Below are 18,889 nucleotides of genomic sequence, written 5' to 3' on the forward strand. Positions count from 1 at the left end.
AATGCAAGTCTAACACAATAAACCTTAGAAATTTAAATAAAACCAATTAAATTTATTAAATAAGTGCTGAAATTTAAATTAGGGTGTTACAGACCCTACCCCCTTAAAGAAATCTCGTCCCCGAGATTTAGCTGGGCTGGCTAGCAAAGAGATCTGGATATGTCTTCATCAGCTCATCTTCTCGCTCCCATGTAGCCTCAGCTTCACTGTGATGACTCCACTGAACTCTGCACATCTTGATGCGCTTGTTCCGAGTAACCCTCTCTGATGTCTCCAGAATCTTCACCGGATGCTCAGTATAAGTCAGATCTTCCTGGACATCTACTCCATCCAGTGGTGCCTGCTCCTCGGGTACTCGCAGACACCTCTTCAGCTGAGATATATGGAAGACATCGTGAACTCCTGAGAGGCTGAGAGGTAACTCCAGGCGATAAGCAACTTCGCCTTTCCGCTCTAGCACCTTGAATGGCCCCACATACCGAGGTGCTAATTTCCCCTTGACATTAAACCTGCGGATTCCTCTCATTGGAGACACCTTCAGGTATACATAATCACCGACACTGAAAGTCAGATCTCTCCGTTTGCCATCAGCATAGCTCTTCTGTCTGCTCTGTGCAATCCTCAGGTTTTCTCGCACAGCCTGAACCATCCGCTCTGCATCATCTATGATCTCAGGGCCACAGAGCTGCTTCTCACCAATCTGATCCCAATAGAGAGGAGTCCTGCACTTTCTGCCATACAATGCCTCAAAGGGGGACTTCTTCAGACTGGCCTGATAGTTGTTGTTATATGAAAACTCAGCATATGACAGGCACTTATCCCAACTAGTACCGTACTGAATGGCACAAGCTCTCAGCATATCCTCCAACACTTGGTTGGTTCTCTCTGTCTGCCCATCTGTCTGAGGGTGATAAGCCGTACTGAAACGCAGCTTTGTATCCAACGAATCATGGAGCTGCTCCCAGAACCAAGAAGTGAACTGAGACCGTCTGTCAGATATGATCTTCTTGGGCACACCATGCAAGCAGACAATCCGAGAGATGTACAACTCTGCAAGTCTAGCACCGGAGTAAGTAGTGTTCACTGGAATGAAGTGAGCAACCTTTGTCAATCGATCCACTACTACCCATATGGAGTTGTACCCTTTCTGAGTACGAGGCAATCCAACAATGAAGTCCATAGTGATTTCCTCCCATTTCCACTCTGGAATCTTCAAAGGCTGTAACAGACCTGCTGGCCTCTGATGCTCAGCCTTGACACGCTGACAGGTGTCACAAATGGCCACGTACTCTGCCACTGAACGCTTCATCTCATACCACCAGAAACGTTCCTTCAGATCATAGTACATCTTCGTACTGCCCGGATGAATAGAGTAAGCTGTATCATGGGCCTCACTCAGAATCAACTTCCGGAGATCCTTCACATCTGGAACACAGATCCGGTTCTTGTACCACAAGGTACCCTGATCATCCTCTCTGAAATGAGGAGCCTTGCCCTTCTTGAGCAACTCACGGATCTCCTGCAGCTTCTCATCATCTTTCTGATGCTGCCTGATCTCTGACTCTAGAGTTGGTACTGCCTCAAATGCTGCACTGGAGGTATGATGCAAGAAGCCCAGACTCAACTGCTCGAACTCCTCGCATAACTCTGGAGGCATCTGGAAAGCCACGGCCATGTTGACATAGCTTCTCCTGCTCAAAGCATCTGCTACAACATTGGCCTTGCCCGGATGGTAGTGAATCTCTAGGTCATAATCCTTGACTAACTCTAGCCATCTTCTCTGCCGCATGTTTAGCTCATTCTGCGTGAAAATGTACTTGAGGCTCTTGTGATCAGTGTAGATATCACACCGCTGCCCATACAAGTAATGCCTCCAAATCTTCAGAGCATGCACAACTGCGGCTAACTCAAGATCATGGGTGGGATAATTCAGCTCATGCCGACGTAACTGCCGTGAAGCATAAGCAATCACTCTGCCCTCCTGCATCAGAACACACCCAAGACCATCCTTCGAAGCATCACAATACACCGTGAACCTCTTCGTCTGGTCTGGCAGAGTCAAGACTGGTGCCGTAGTCAGCCTCTTCTTCAGCTCAACAAAGGCCCTCTGACGCTCATCAGTCCAAGCGAAAACCACATTTTTCTCCAGCAAGGAAGTCAAAGGCTTCGCGATCTTGGAGAAATTCTCAATGAACCTCCGATAATATCCAGCTAAGCCCAAGAATGACCTGACTTCCTTTACTGTCTGCAGTGTCTCCCACTCGAGCACATCCTTCACCTTGCTCGGATCAACAGCAATGCCTCCCTGAGAGATAACATGACCGAGGAATGGCACCTCGTCAATCCAGAACTCGCACTTGCTGAACTTGGCATACAACTGATGCTCTCTCAATCTCTGCAATACGAGTCTCAGATGCTCCTCATGCTCTTCTTCTGTCTTGGAGAAGATCAGAATATCATCAATGAAGATCACCACAAAGACATCTAGATAATCCATAAAGACCATGTTCATCAGATGCATGAAGTAAGCCGGGGCATTAGTCAAGCCGAAGGACATGACCGTGTACTCATATAGCCCGTACTTGCAGGTGAATGCCGTCTTCAGAATATCCCCAGGACGGATCCTCAGCTGAAAATATCCCGAACGAAGATCAATCTTCGAGAATATACGAGCACCTCGAAGCAGATCGAAGAGATCCTCAATACGGGGCAGTGGATGCTTGTTCTTGATAGTAACTGCATTCAGCTCCCGATAATCCACACACATCCTCTTCGAGCCATCCTTCTTATCTACCTGCAACAATGGAAAAGCCCAAGGAGAGAAGCTGCGACGGATATAGCCCTTGGCTAGCAACTCATCAATAGTCTTCTTAACTTCTTCATGCTCTATAGGTGCCATACGGTAGGGCCGCTTTGCAATAGGAGCTGTGCCAGGCAAGAGATCAATACAAAACTCAATGGCGCGTTCAGGCGGCATACCTGGCAGATCATCCGGAAAGACATCCGGGAATTCAGACACCACGCGAATACCGTCCGTGGGTCTAGCCTCCATCTGATGAAGAAATCCAGAAGGCTCTGAAGCACTGACTGTCACCTCTTGGCCATCAGATGCCGATAAGTGAACTGTCCGCTGAGCACAATCAATATGGACTCCCCATCTGGTAAGGGTCTCCATGCCCAGAATCACATCTATCCCCGAGGAGTCAATAACTATCAAGCCAGTGCGGAACTCTACCCCCTTTATGACAATACTAACTCTGGAGCATATAGAACATGTACGAATCTGACACCCAGGTGAGGTAACTACCATAGCTGTCCTCATACAAGAAACCGGTATACCATGCTGCTCGGCAAATGACTTGGAAATGAAAGAATGGGTAGCACCGGTATCGAAAAGCACTGTAGCGGGGTGAGAGTTGACCATGAACGTACCAATAACCACGTTAGGAGCCTCGGCCGCTGACTCGGCCGTCACGTGGTTCACCCTGCCCTGTGCTGGCGCCCTGGGCTGAGCTGGGCGCCCCTGCTGTCCCACCTGCGCCTTCCGGGGGCAAGTGTTGGCGTAGTGCCCCGGCTGGCCGCAGTGATAGCAGACGCGTGCAAGTGTCGAAGCCTGCTGTCCGGTAGTAGCTGCCGGACGTGGAGCCTGAGGTGCTGGCGGAGCTGGTGGAGCAGCACGAGCCGGAGGTGCCGGTAACCTCGGGCCCTGACCTGCCTGCTGCTGCTGTCGAGGCGGGTACTGCTGCGGCCTCGGCTGGTACTGCTGGGGAGGCCGGTACTGCTGCTGGTACTGCTGGGGCTGCTGGAGTCGAGGGCGAGTGTTGCTGCCGGAGGCAACGGGGACAATCTTCCTCTTCTTGTCCTCCATCTCCAGGTGCTTGCGCTCAGTGTTGAGCGCGCTGTCAACCAGATGGTTGAAGTCGTCGAAGCGGAGGTTGAGCAGCGCGTACTGGAGGTAGTCCTCAAGGCCCTCCATGAAGTGCTCCTGCTTCTTGCGGTCATCCGCAACATCGGCAGGGGCGTAGCGAGCAAGCTGCAGAAAGCGATCACGATACTCCGTGACCGACATAGTCCCCTGAAGTGACAAAGACAGATAGATATCGAAAGATTAACTCAAGATTCATAAGGATAGAACAAGGGGTATTAGCTCAAAAGAAACCGCTGAATGATTATATTTAAGGTTACCTGCTTCAGTGCAAGGAACTCCTTCTGCTTCATCTTCATAACGCCCACGGGGACGTTGTGGCTGCGGAAACGCTCCCTGAACTGGAGCCAAGTGAGAGACTCGCGGTCATGAACTGGGTGGGACTCCCACCAGTCCAAAGCTGCCCCTCGCAGCTGTCCTGCTGCATACAGAACTCTCTCCCGATCATCGCACTGGGCGATGTCCAGCTGTCGCTCCACTGCACGGAGCCAGTCGTCAGCCTGAAGAGGGTCGGACGTGTGAGAGAACGTCGGCGGGTGACCCCTCAGGAACTCAGCACGCCTGTCGCGAGGCTGCGGCGGTGGAGGAGGCGGAGGCTGAGTGTGAGCCTGCTGAAGAGCCTGAACAGTGTTGTTCAGGGTGGCCATCATCTGCATCTGGAGCTGGAAGTACTGCTCCGGAGTCAAAGGTGGTGGCATCGGGATCCCGGTCCCCTGGGTGTTCTGACCCTGGTTGTTCTGCCCCTGCTGGTCAGAACCACGCCTGGTGTTCACCATCTGATTTTGGACAAAAGATTTCACGAGTAAGGATATTGCAGGAATAAATTCAGATGGATATGATAACTCTTTGCGGAAAAAGACTCAGCCATGATAAAGTAGACAGGATAGAGTGGACTGTTTTACCCCCAACGATCTAATTCATTTTATTAATTAGTTAACTTAACATAAGAGTGATTTTCTCTAAACAAATTTAAACTACTAAGCTATGCAATCATTCAAAAATCCAAATCAAACATGTAGCATAATAACAAGCAGACAATTTTCACGACTTAGCCGAGTTTAACATACGACTCGACTAACACAACGCGTCGCGGATCGTGCTATCGTATTATTATAAAAGGGCCACCTAGCTAATACTCATGGTGGTCAGATGACTGATTCAGGCCAAATCTACGAAAACTATTCTTCAGAGAGAGAAATCAAGGCAAGACGGGTAAAAGTCATAGAAGTCAAGGGGTATAATAGTAAAATAGTTTCAGCAAGCAAGGATTGGTGAGAAGAAGTCCTAAAACTCGACCAGTTCTATCTAGGCTTCGTCCTACAGTCGATACGGCTCTGATACCACTCTGTAACACTCGGTTTATGTCCTTTTATAAACCGGGTGTTACAGCTTCTACAAAGGGCTCACGATGACATCAAGAGCCAACATCGACGCTGCTGCTGGAGGAGCCTTCCTCGACATAACCATAGCTAATGCCCGAGCATTGCTCGAGAAGATGGTCTCCAATCAGGGGTGGAGTGATGAACGACTCCAACTCCATACTAAGGGCATGCATACTGTCAAGGAGATGGATATGATCATTGCCAAGCTGGACCTCCTACTGAAGCATCTCGGCGAAAGGGCCGAATTCAAGAAGCATAGAGAAAACTATGCCCGTGTCATGGAATCGCACTTCACGTGCGAAGTCTGTGGCAATGATGAATATTTAGGGAACGACTGCCTCGAAACTTGTGAAGACTGCGCTTATCTCAACAACAACAACAACAACAACAACAACAACAACAACAACAACAACAACAACAACAACAACAACAACAACAACAACAACAACAACAACAGGTATCGTCCACTGCAAGGAGGCAAGGGGTGGAACCAGCCAAGTCCACCATTCCAGGGAGGTAATAATTACAATTCTTCTTTCAATTTGAACCAATCTCCCTTAAGAGATCTTGTTCGTGGCCAAATTAAAATCAATGAACATATAAATAAAAAGCTTTTGGCCAATGATAAAACCCTAGAAAGTTTAAATGTAAAGCTTGAAACTTTGTCTTCCATGCTTAAAAATCAGTCAAGTTTCAATAAAAAAGGTTGAATCTCTTCTTGCTCAAATAGCTGATTATGTTCCTATCTCCGAGAATGTAAAAGCGGTGACCACGAGGGGTGGTAAGTCCACGTGATCCAGCACACCCTAACCATGCAGGAAAATCACCAGCAACCCAAGAAGAAGAGCAACCAACATAACAAGAAGAAACCAGGGAACCCGAGAAGGGAACGGTGTTGACGGTCGTTAAGTGCAAAATATAACCATCAACTATACTCACAAGAGAAGGAAAACCATGCCTCTTACTAACATATCTGTATCCCTAACCTAGCTCCATAGTTGTTTTGGAGAATTTATATTTTCAGGAGCACAAGTCCGGAATAAGAAGAAAACACGAAGAATACACAGATGAAACCACAGAAGATCGCGTCCTGCGTAACACAAGCAAAAGAGGCCCACCAGACAGACCAAACCGACCAACCAAGCCCCGGCTCCGACCATCTGACATCAGGACCCACCAGGCAATGACCGAGGCCATGGAAATTGATGAAGATGATGCTCACTACCTCGACTTGCATGACGCTCGTGAGCGACAAGCCTACGCCATCATCAAGGACCGAAGCTTCTTCCACACCCGAGCCTTCGATCCGGAACTTCTCATCAAAACAGGATGACAAGGAGCAGGACCAGAAGGGAAGAAACATTAACACCGCCTCAGCATATTCAAACCTCATACCACCATGAGGCGGATGGTTCATCATGGCACAGCGCAAGTACAGAAGAGTGGGCACGGCTGGCCCAAGGGCGCCGGTCCACTAGTTCCAGCTCCAGTGGACACCCGATCTCCGCCGGACGTTCAGCCTCATCCAGAGGTTTCGCCACTCTGACTCGACAGATGGGTGAGATGAACGTGCGCACCACCAACAACGACGAATCGCTAGGCCAGCACATCGCAGCAACTCAGAACTAGCAGCGACACATAGGCGAGAGGATCCACAACTTGGAGCGACAACAGCAACAGACCCAGGAGGAGTGGAGGGCCTACTACCGTTGTGCTGGGTTCAACCCCAACCAACAGCGGTGAGCCTGAAGATAGCTTGGGGGAGGATCCCCACGAGAGGTAACTTGTAACAAAACTCTATCATTTACCGCTTTCAAAATCTTGCATGAAACCAAATAAAAATTTGCATAACTAAAATCAAATAAAAATCTGCAAAACTCAGAAAAACCAAAAATATTTTTCCTTGCTTTAATATGTGTAGTAAGCATAGTGTGAGTTTTTCTTGTTGAAATGATGAATAGTTGCTCTGTTAATTTCCTTCATATGCTTAGTTACAACTTTGTGCTCTACCTAGTTTGGGGTTCATTGGCTATAAGTTCAAACCTTAGAACTTGAAACTTGTAGGTGGCAAAAGCATGATCCAAATCTAAGTTGTTGTGAGCTATGATGTAACACCCGGTTTATAAAAGGACATAAACCGAGCAATCATATACGTGCCAGGATCAAGTCACACGTATATACAACAGAATGAACAGTATATCATAGCACATATCATGTAAAAAGATATAATAAAGCGAGTACGAATGATATTTATTACAATAATGACAAAATGTCTGATACAGCGGAAGCGAAGTACAAATACGATAAAAACTCTCCGAAGCTGAGCAGGGCGCCTCGTAGTCCTGGTAGCGCTGAGCGAACTCCCTCGCGTCGGCAGGAACTGAGCAGCAGTAGAGTATCCAAGAGGAAAAAGTAGAGAAGAGGCAAGAGTGAGTACACAACTTGTACTCAACAAGTATAACACAAACTATGAGGCTCTAAGGTTGGCTGACTGACTGCATTAGCTTTTAAGTCTTGGCAAGATTTTATTAAAGCTAATTACTACAAGTTGATGGATTACCCTAAACCCAGTTACATAGTAATTAATCAAAATTAATCATATTTCTACTAAGAACCAAGCCGAAACCACCAAGGTAACCCCGAGAGGCACCTCCCTCGTCGGAAGGAGATAACCCCACTAATCAAAAGGAGGATCTGGGCCGCTCATAACCGTGAGCACGGCTAGTATACCAGTTCTACACTCTGCAGAGGTTGCACATCTTTACCCACAAGTCGTGAGCTACGCTAGTTGTTCATCACACTCCCTTAGGTGAGATGACTAGCAAACTCACTACGAGGCCTTTACAAAGAATCTCGTTGGTAAGGAATAACCGCAAGGGTTGGATCGGCGACTATGGAGCAGGTCTAGTGGGCGTCAAGAATACCACAGACGAGGCCACTCAGTACGAGGGACATAGAAGCTTACCACCCTTGCCCCGCAGGTAAGTTACTCCAAACCAAAAAGACCTAATTATTACGCCAAGACCGTCCCATTCCAGTCTTGTGGTAGCGCTGTTGTGCCAGGTTGTCGCTCTATGAACCGGTCCTTATGGAGAGTGGCCAACCCAGCAGTCAGCACCGTGCTGGCCCCCTAAACCATGTTTCTAACAAAACCAATTTTAACGAGAAGTGAGCCACTCAAGCCACACAGAGGGCCACTCTCAGAATTAAGTTGCATATACCATTAATCAAATTAATTAAAAAGGACCAAGTGTGTTATAGCGCGGCACCTAGCACAACTAACCAAAATGCAACCCAAGGTAATTATATAAGATTTAAAGTGGCTAGGAAAACCCTTATAGGCATACAATATTAAAATGCAGTATGAAAGTGTATTTAAAAGTGATAGGTGGTGTTCATGTTATACTTGCCTTCCTCGTACTGCTCCTGCTGCTGCTCAAACTTGTCAGAAGACGGCTGCTCTGGGTACTGGTACTGGGGCTCCTCCGGTAGCTCAACGTTTACTCATGAACACATGGCCAAAAACAATGCACAACATAAACATACAAGCAAACACTAACAAAAACTAGGAAACAGTACATCAATACATAAAAACAGCACACTAAACTAGTCTAACACTATTCTACGCGTCACAACGATCGCGTGGATATAAAGAACGCCTAAAACGGAGCTAAAACGCATAAACTAGAGCTAAAACAAGATCTAGGGGCTTATCTGCGAGAAAAACTAGGTTCCAGGGGGTTTTCTGCAAAAACCGAGGATCTAAATGTAATTAAAGGATAAATCTAGGGTCTAACGCGTAAAAACAGCAGCTATGGACGGCGGGTTCTATTTCTAGAAAAACCAGGGGGCTTCGTGTAAAGTTCTGGGCCTTTTTGGGAATACTTTAACACTGAGCAGGACTGCGGGTTGATATCAAGGAAGGTGGGGGACTCTTATGCAAAAATAGCGGGCCGAACTAGTATCTTCGGATCTGACCCGTTGGTTTTAGATCCGGTGACTTAGGTTTGATGGATCTTAGATCTAATCCTGAGCGTCAGTTCAAAATCGGGTGGCCAGGGTGGTTTGCGGGCGACGGCGGCGGCAGAACGCGCCGGAGCTCTCTGCTCCGCTGCGGCGCGACACGGGCTCTCCGGAGTTCGGTCTTAAGGGTGTTCCTGGGCCTAAATCAACTAGGGGTTTGGCCGGGGATGATCAACATTGAACGCATGATCCACCCGTGGCAACGGCTGGGCTCGGGGAGGGGGTTCGTGGCGGCGCGTGCTGCGAGCGGCGCCCTACGCGGCGGGGCTCGCCGGCGTGCGGTGCTCTGACCGTTGCAGTGGCCTATAGGCTACAGAAGCTAGCGCAGAAGGGAGATAAGGTCGGTGCGTGCCTCACCGAGGTTCGAATCGGGCGTTGAGGTCGTGCAGGGAGTTCGGCGGCGAAGATCGGCGGCGGCGAGGAACGGAGCTCGAGGATGAACCGCTGCAGGGCACCTCCGGGTCTGAGGGTGCGTCGAGGAGGTCCGCTCGGGCACTGCAAAGGGGCAGCGGGGTTCAAGGCGGCCGGAGCACCAGTGGCGGCGAGAAAACGGGGTGGCGGAGCCTCTTACCGGCGGCGAGGTTGTGGGTGAAATTCGGCGCGTGCGGGGCCGAGATCAAGAAGGGCTGGCCTGGGGAAAACTCTGGACGTCGAGGCGGTGCTTCTGCGCGGCCTGGCCGGAGCTCCGGTGCGTCGGGGCGGCGTGGCGGAGCGAGGCGAGGGCGGTGGCGCTAGGGTTAGGGGTGGCGGCTGCGGATGGGAGGAGGAGGGGAGGCTCGGGCTTCTATTTGTAGGGCAGCGGGATGGCCTGGGCATGCGTGCCCGGGATTGGAAAGCCAGCGAAACTCCCGGCGAGGATCGGGTGCGGCTGTTGTGCGATGCGGGGAAGGAGGAGCTGACGAGGGGGGCCCGGGTGTCAGTGGGGCAACGGCTTAGCGGAAGACGTGGCGTTGGCTTGCTGGGCTCCTGGCGCGGAGCGAGCGCGGGGTGAGGGAGGAGCGGGCCCAGGAGAAAGGGAGCGCGGGAGCAGGCCCAGCTGGGCCACGTGGAGAGAGGAACGGGCCGGCTGGGGCTAAGTTGCTGGGCCGCGGGAAGAGAAAGAAAAGCAGGTGGGCTGGGTTGGCGTGGGTTAGGTTTGGGTTTGAGTCTTCTTCTTTTCTTTTCCCTTTTCTATTTCCAACCAAACCCAAATCTATTTGAATTCAAATGAATTTGAATTCAAACTCCTATACAATCAAACAAGATAAAACCATGCACCAGCATGAATGCAACCACAAGTTTAAACCTAGAAAAATTTTAATTACTTTATGAAGCCAAAAAATAAATTATAAATGCAAGGCTAAGCAAATAAATTCCTAGAAAATTAAATAAAACTAATTAAATTTATTATTAGCTAGGAAAATTAAATTAGGGTGTTACATATGATATGGTTAATTAAAATTGTTATGATCTTTTCCTATGTGATGCTTGATATCCAGAGTATTTCATTTCGAAAATACAAAAATATAATAAAGTTCCTCGATGATTTGAAATTCCTGTCCAAAGCCATATGTTGATCTCATTGCAAAACCATCCACATATGCAACTTGCTATCTTATTTAGCTTTGTCAAATTGTTGTGACCCTTAGTGAGATTCATTTCATACTCCCATGATCAAGATCGCATACGCGTTTACACCATATGCTATGCTTCTACACTAGGAGCAAGCACTCCACTTATCCATCCACAAAATAAAACTCCATCTTATGTATGATACCTATCTCAAAAATTGCATCAAGGATATGGGACTATGCAAAAAGAAAAAAAAATAAAAGATGCATACCTGAAGAAGATATGCCACATGCCTCGGCATGTCAAAAAAAAAGAGAAAAGAGAAAATAAAAGAAGCATACCAAAAGAAGGTATGCCACATACTTCGGCATGTCGAAAAAAAAAACGGAGAGAAGAAATAGCTCCTATCCAAAACTAGTAAGGTGCCCGTGCTAACGCCACGGATAAATTGCAGACTTCCAAAATAAACACGGGTTCCAAAATTTTCCAGCAGACCGTCCGCCATACACCGGCTGACCGTCCGCCATTCAAAAAGTTCGGGTGCATTTCAAATGTACAAAAAACACATGATGCATAATCCAAAATGAACTGTCATCAAACCATGTCATACATAGAATTTTGATGTATCATCTTAAGAAATGCTAGACAAAAAGCATAAACCATCTCAGAAGGACAGGCTCAAGGCTGTCGTTTCCCCTACTTTTTGGAAGCCAATCAGAGCTTGAAAATTGGTATTAGGAGTTCAGGACATGATAGGCTAATGCAATCCCATGCTCTCAATTGGAGGAAGTCGAAGATTGAAGCCAACCTCTGGTTCTCAACAACTCATGGTTACAAAGCCCTGCATCAAATTCACATTATCCTTAGAGACTCAAACAACCACAATATGAATTAATTGTACAGCAATGTTAAATTTGTTGCATGACACTGCCCACTATCCAATAACTGAAACTTTGCTAGTGCAGAAATTCTCTGCACGAGCATTTAATAATCTCGTATATATAGATATATATCATAAGATTTTTTTTTTCATGTGCACTTCAACATTAGACTTTACCTCTGCATGTTTTTTCTTGCGATGGAGAGCTGACCAACACCAATGTACTTCCAGCCTTGATAGTGCCATTTGAAAATGATAACCCATCTGCCAGCAATGTTATAATTATTTACAAAGGTTGGAAGAACAAGAGCATAAACAGAATGAACACACAGGTACCCCTACTTCATGTTGAATTGAAAAAATCTGGCCTGGGCTGGTCCAACGAACCTGCTTATCCGCCGATCCAGACCAGCCACAACATGCAAGAACCAGCTGCGGCTGGGGTTCTTTCCCACCCAGCCGAATGGGGCGTTGATATTAGTTCATCTCACCAGGCTGCTGTTACCAAAGTGACTCATCGTCAGATCAACATACAGGAGTGACACATCACTCCTACTCTGCAAAGCATACTTTCCGCCTGAACAGATCAAACATCAAGGTAACCAATTTCCATAAGTAGTAGAAACGGTGGTGTTTTGACCAAAGGAAAAAAATTCATAGCAATATATATAGAGCATAGGCAACACAAGATATCCAGACTCTATGATATCCACAGGCAAACCTCTACATAATACTTTCAAAAAATAATTAAACCAAATGATGCCATGATATTGAATCCAGACAACTCGCTTTCAAATGGTTTGCCTGAGATGTGGCCACCATTTTAACTATTTTGTGCAAGAACAAAAAAAAATGATTAGACTCTGAACCTACAGATTGGCTTGCACACACTAAGTACCTATCTTCACATCTAAACAGATGCTATTAGCCTATTATTAGTCAGACAATCATTGGTTAGTATTCAGCGGAACTTAAACTACCACAATTGTGTCACGTACAAAATACAGACTATACATGTATACGCACAACAGGACCAAACAGGACTGGAACCAACCACCGCAAAACATGCTAGTTCCCAAAAATCTCTGAGCATTATTTTGGCTTTTGGTTTTTACAGCACAAAATAATCCTCACAAGGTATGAAAATTGTCCCCTAAATGGTGTTGAGAAGACAACCACCAAATACCGAAGAGTCGAGTTTCTGTAAACTAGGAAAGATATTATGTAGCAAACAATTCTGAATTTGGACAGATCTGTAATTGGAATTCCAATTGGACAAGACTGAATTTTTTCAACATACATGAACTTTATATAATTCAGTGCCTAATTTGGCCAGTCAATCAGCAACGCACCCTTGCAAGAACATGCATACTGCATATCAGAGGCTTGCACTGAAAGAAAAAAAAACTTGTATCAGTACTTGCGAGGTGCTTGTAATTGTGCAAAAAAAATCTCAGTACTTGCAAAAGCTAGGTCATAGTTATTGCCAAAGCTCACAAAAATTAACAAAATAGCAAAATAGCACAGCATATCAATTAAATCTTCTCCACTTGAACCGTCCATCTAAAACACAATATTCAGTCTATTAGTATAGATGAAAGAAAAGACATAAACTGAGGGTTTTTAATGGTCACCTCGGCGTCATTTGCAAAGGAGCAAGTGGTCTTGAGGGAGAGGCCATTGTCCTCAGCATCCTCCAGTCAGACAGGAGAGGAGGCCTATTACTTTAGGTGAGACCTGTATGAAATACCATCGGAAAAGCAATTTCCAGAGGAACTATCAATGTAACAGTACATGCTCATGAAGAGGAAATAATCTGACTGAACCATAGCACAGCTTTGTACAGCCTTAAAGTTAACAAGCTAATTTCAGTAGATATATTATGCACTGATGGTAAAATGGTTATGCCATCATTATCAATAAAGTTACGCAACAAGCAAGGGAACAAACAATAGTTTGAATGGCAGTAACAAACAGGAGGATTACATCAAGAAAAGAGAAATTATCTGTAAAATGGTACTGCAGTTGTACACATCTTATTCTACAAGCATTCCGGATTCTCTCCAGCTAAATGGCCATGCAGCATCTACCAAGTACTGTAAATAACAAAGCTACAAACTTGCCTGCAGATTTTCAGAAATGTTGTGATTAAAAGCCCTTTACTGCATTATGAGAATGGATATCACGTTTATGTATGTTTAGCTGGAGATTTGCAGTTTAATAAAGACCGGCGTTGTGCAGTTAAGTGGGACACATTTAGTGCAAGCAGCTACCATACGCTAACTTGTGTACTACTCCAATTCTAGTGCACCCTAGAAGAGCGGAAAGAAGAGTAATCAAAGCAGCAGGAAGCTAGTGGTCAACAGACAAGCGTGGATGAGCTCAGCACATACAGCGCCAGATCAGCATCGACCATCGTCGCCGTCCCAATCACAGCCACCCTCGCTCCTGTCGTGCTGCTGGAGCACGCACTCCATCCGGTCGCCCCAAGCCACGCTCCACGGGTCCATGGATCTCGGTTGCACTGCGCAAGCAACCAAGCAATTGAGGACACAGCTCGCTACGGAGTAGGGACTGGATTGCCAGATTCCAGCATTGGATTGTGGGGTCACGCACCTGGAAGGCCGGATGGATCCTCTTGCCTCCGCCTCCGCCGCCGCAGCCGCCCATGTAGGACGGCACGAGCGCATGCTGCTCCGGCAGGATGTTGTCGACCTGTTAAGCACAGCGAGCACAACCGGATTCAATTTCGACCAATCTAAAGCAATGTGCCTAACAAAAACAGCAGGAGGAGGAGGAGGAGCTGAATCCGCCGTACCATCTGGCCGTTGGTGAGGAGTAGGTCGTTGGGGACGGCGCTGAAGCCGGCCGGGTGGTGCGAGTCGCCGCGGATTCGGCTTGCGTGCGCTCAGCGCTGCCCCGAGCTGCGCTTGCCCCGCAGCCAGCCGCGCCCCCCGCCCAATCTGGAGCAAGTCGTCCAATCGTTGGTGGGTGCGGAGCCCCTTCCCTGTCAGCGACGCCGTCGGTGGCCGGTTATCGAGCCGTGGGCCGACGCCGCGCGGCAAGCCGGCCGTAGAGGGCGCGCCGCACGCCGGAGCCCCTTCACCCGCCCCTGCCGGCCGTGTGCCGCGGCGCATGGCGACCGCGCAGGTCGCGGCGCACGGCGGCCGTGTAGCCCCTTCCGCCGCTCGCCCCGCACGTCCTGGGCGTAGCCCCTTGAGCCGCCCGCGCCGCACGGCGGCCGTCCCGCACGCCGGGCGCGGAGGCCGTTCCCCCGCCCCTGAGGGCAGGCGCCTGCGCCGCACGGCGGTCGGCCCGTACGCCGGGCGCGGAGGCCGTTCCTCCGCCCCTGAGGGCGGCGTGGGCGGGGCGCAGGCCTCGTGGGCAGACACACAAGCGGCGGGCCAGTGAGAGGAGAAATTTAAATATTTGCCAACCTTACCAAATACCAATATCTCCTCTCCGTTTGTCATTCTTAAAACGGAGCTAAAAAATTTGCCCTGTGAACCGTTCTAGATTCTATATATTTGCCACTTTCAGTCACGTGGCAGGCCAAAGTGGCCAGCGTGGACAGTGGAGGGGAAATGACGGCCCTGCCCCCTCCTCCTTCAGCGCCGTTGCGCCGCCAACAGGGAAGAAGGTGGCCGCCGCCGCGCTAGCTCGAGCAGGGGCCCGCCACCGGGGCCCTACCCTGCCTCCGCCGCGCTTTGGGCGGGATGCAGGCGTGCCCATCGCCTGCGCGCGTTGGGAGGCCGGGGCCCTGCTCATCCACCGGAGGTCATCCATGCGCCACAAGCAAGAAGCAATTAAAGCTTTGTTTGTTAGTCTCCCTGCTCATATCGCGTGACCATCGCACAAGCAAGAAGCACAACCAACCGACTAGCAGCCTAGCACAAGAATGATAGATTCACAAGATATGTAAGCTCGATTTGATTTGCAACACGCGGAGGCATGGAGCTTGAGCATGCTGTACTGCCCGCGCGCCGCTGGTGAACCAAGCACTATAATTGCGTGATTTATGGGAGTAACGGTGTCACCCACCACACCGCCGCAGCTGCTCGCCGTCCTGCCACTCCCCTCGCGTTGACCTAGTGCACGGCGTGCGCAGCCACATCTGAACCTCCCGCAGCATCCGCTTGGCGCTCGCCAGCTCCACCTGCACCTGCGCACGGGAGTCTATTGCCACCTTCTCCGCCACCGCCTGCCGCCGCAGCTCCCGGGCCTCCTCTTCCTGTTTCGTCCTCGTCGCGGCGTCTAGCGCCTCGCCGCCGCGGTCGCCCGCATCCCTGAACCCGCCACCATAGACGACGATGGGCTGCTGCAGCGATGCATACGCCCGTGCCCGCCCGGCGATGCAGGTGGCCTGGAGCTCGCGGCGGGCGGCGTCGGCGAGGTCGTGGCTGTCTGCCGCGGCGGCGGAAGGGAGCAGGGCGGGCTGAAGGAGGGGTAGAACGGGGGTAGGGCCGTCATTTCCCCTCCACTGTTCATGCTGGCCACTTGAGTTGGCCTGCCACGTGATCGAAAGTGGCAAATATATAGGATCTAGAACTGTTCACGGGGCAAATTTTTTAGCTGCATTTTAAGAATGGTAAATGGAGAGGAGACATCGGTAAGGATGGCAAATATTTAAACTTCTCCGAGATAGGAAGATGAAGCGAGCCAGCGAGAGGGATTCGAACCACAGCGGCGGGGTGGGGAACTGGGGATGGGGCGCGTTGAAGCCGGGGCGCGTTGAAGCCTTCTGTCGTGGGTCGTCCAATTTCAAAGCAATCAAATCTGGACCATTCATTCTGGTGTGGGGGACTTATCTGTGTAGCTTTTGTTGGTGCACACGGAAACATGCTCTCAGCTGGGGCAGATTTTCGGTGTGGCCATAGCGATGTTTAATCGGTCCTTTATAGGATGGATGGAGAAAGAAAGAGAGATGGTTCATACTAAGGAGTTCATACACCGTCCACTAAAAATATCCACACACTTGCACATCTTGATCAAAATTTATGACTTGTTTCTCCTTTGGATCCGGTCTTTGACTTAGCAAAATATGAGAAGCAAGTATGCCTTCAAATCCTCCATACCTACAGCTCCACCAAAAACAACCACTAGAGATAGGGTGAGGAAGAAAGGCTCAATAAAAAAGCATAGGTAAGGAATTATATACATCGAGCGATCCGAGAGATCATCCGAGGAACTTTATAAAATTCTTTTGAAAAAAAAACTTAACAAAAACTCCGGATTGACGGTTGAACTAAGTGGAGAAATACAAGCACTCTATGATGCTGTTCTGAATCTCAACCGCCAAAGATGAGATGAAGCTAAAAGCCCCACAGGAGTAAAGGTAAGAGGTAAGGACAAAAGGCCAACTTATTCAAAATCAAAGTAAGAAGCATTCAGTTGTGCCTAAAGTATAAGTTAGAAATGCAACATCGCAACAACTCCTGATCAACAAACATCAGCCATGTTTTGCTCGGGACGGGCAAAAGGCTAGCTTGGGGGTATTGTTGACGGTTGTTAAGTGCAAAATATAACCATCAATTATACTCACACGAGAAGGAAAACCATGCCTCTTACTAACATATTTATATCCCTAACTTAGCTCCATAGTTATTTTGGAGAATTTATGTTTCCATAGTCCGGAATAAGAAGAAAACACGAAGAATACGCATATGAAACCACAGAAGATCGCGTCCTGCGTAACACAGGGAAAAGAGGCCCATCAGGCAGACCAAACCAACCAACCAAGCCCCGGCACCGACCATCTAACATCAGGACCCACCAGGCAGTGACCCAGAGAAAGACGGTGGGAACAGGCGGCAAGGTGGTGCCGGCCGAACCATGGGTTCGGCCGAACCCCCCCTGAACCCCGTCCAGGTGCATTTTGGCGGGAGATTAGCTCTGATCATTTAGAGGTCGGTTATGAATGTTTCCATGTAAAGGGATGGCGGGAACTGACCTCAAACACTATAAGAGGGGCCTCCCACCACTCTCTCAAACACACACCACTTAAGAAGCCTCTCTCTCTCTCTCATTGTGACTTGTACTCTTTAGGGTAGTGGAGCTAGGCTGGTACTTCAATTCCTTAGCGAATCCAGTCGTCTCGGGGTCGGCTAGCAATCCTTGGCTCTGATATGGCTATGTATTCCAACTACCGTTATGCTATTCATAAAGAGTTCGTTCTTGGTTATCTTGCTATGTTCTTAGCCTGTCTAGCCAAGTTTTGTTCTTATTCAAGTTGTATTAGTTGCTTGCTTAGACCAGATGATATGGGTAAGGATATCGGTTCGTTGTGCTTTCGGGCTTGCCTTAGCGTCTTACCTGTCCATCCGAAGGGTGATGTAGTGACCTCGTATGTGGGCATGGGGCTCGGGTACGCGGGATCCTTCAGATATGATGGTGCTCCACGGTGTAACTGGGGTAAACCGCAGGTGGTGATAGCCCTATCGGTCCGCCGGGAAGCTGCTTCTCGGTTAGCGTACTTCTCGACGTTCGGGTATTCGAATAGGAGTTCATGCAAAGATGAAACGGTTGTTGACAGTCCTTAAGTGCTAAACTTAACCGTCAACTCCTGCAGCTTTTCAGGATAATTAATCACCAAACTTAGATATAGGGCTTATAATTAATCAATTCCACGAGTTTTGGTGAATTGTCATCTGCAAGCACCCACATCTGCAAAGCAGGGAAAACACAGGAGAACACACTATGAAATGCGCAAAATACTGCTACCCAGATATGCCACTTACAAGGAGGGCCCACAAATCAGAGGAAATGAGCGCTCCACGCAAGATGCACCTGAGGATAAGGATCAGGGCCCACGTGTTAGCCTACCAGAGGAAGCAGAGCCGAAGAACCTGCACCTGGGGGTCGGCCGACCCCTAGGTTTGGCCAAACCTGGACTGATTCAAGTCCAGGTGCAACTTGACGAGGAGTAGCCCCTAAGCAACCTCATCCCGGGAAGATAAGGTTTCCTTGTAAAGGACCACGTAGAGTAGCCCCTACTCCACCTCCACCACTATATAAGGGGGCCTCCTCTCCTCCTCTCACCAATTCATCCCACAAATCCATCCATCCTATGCATTCATACACACCATTTCATATGTGAAGGAGAAGAGTAGAGAGGCTCCACCTCTTTGT

At 48.7% G+C, this 18,889-nt stretch overlaps 1 protein-coding gene across 7 annotated transcripts; it reads right to left on the bottom strand.

Moving 5' to 3' along the window:
• Nucleotides 1-11,435: 11,435 nt before the first annotated feature.
• LOC120712049 lies at nt 11,436-15,199 on the bottom strand. 7 transcript variants are annotated; one of them, XR_005690636.1, is made up of 8 exons: nt 14,580-15,187; nt 14,378-14,476; nt 14,155-14,285; nt 13,396-13,498; nt 13,062-13,152; nt 12,149-12,338; nt 11,939-12,025; nt 11,436-11,722 (listed from the first exon to the last, which is right to left on the bottom strand). XR_005690636.1 is itself a non-coding variant. In XM_039997750.1 (3 exons), the coding sequence occupies exons 1-3, from the start codon at nt 14,896-14,898 to the stop codon at nt 14,164-14,166; spliced, it is 540 nt and encodes a 179-aa protein (XP_039853684.1). In that variant the 5' UTR covers nt 14,899-15,199; the 3' UTR covers nt 13,778-14,163. The 7 variants fall into 7 exon arrangements, 1 of the variants encoding a protein (XP_039853684.1); XR_005690639.1 differs by having other exon boundaries at nt 12,149-12,256; nt 13,114-13,152; nt 14,580-15,186; XR_005690637.1 differs by having other exon boundaries at nt 13,114-13,152; nt 14,580-15,186.
• Nucleotides 15,200-18,889: the final 3,690 nt, after the last annotated feature.

This window comes from Panicum virgatum, chromosome 6K (assembly GCF_016808335.1).
Source record: "Panicum virgatum strain AP13 chromosome 6K, P.virgatum_v5, whole genome shotgun sequence".
Taxonomy (NCBI): domain Eukaryota; kingdom Viridiplantae; phylum Streptophyta; class Magnoliopsida; order Poales; family Poaceae; genus Panicum; species Panicum virgatum.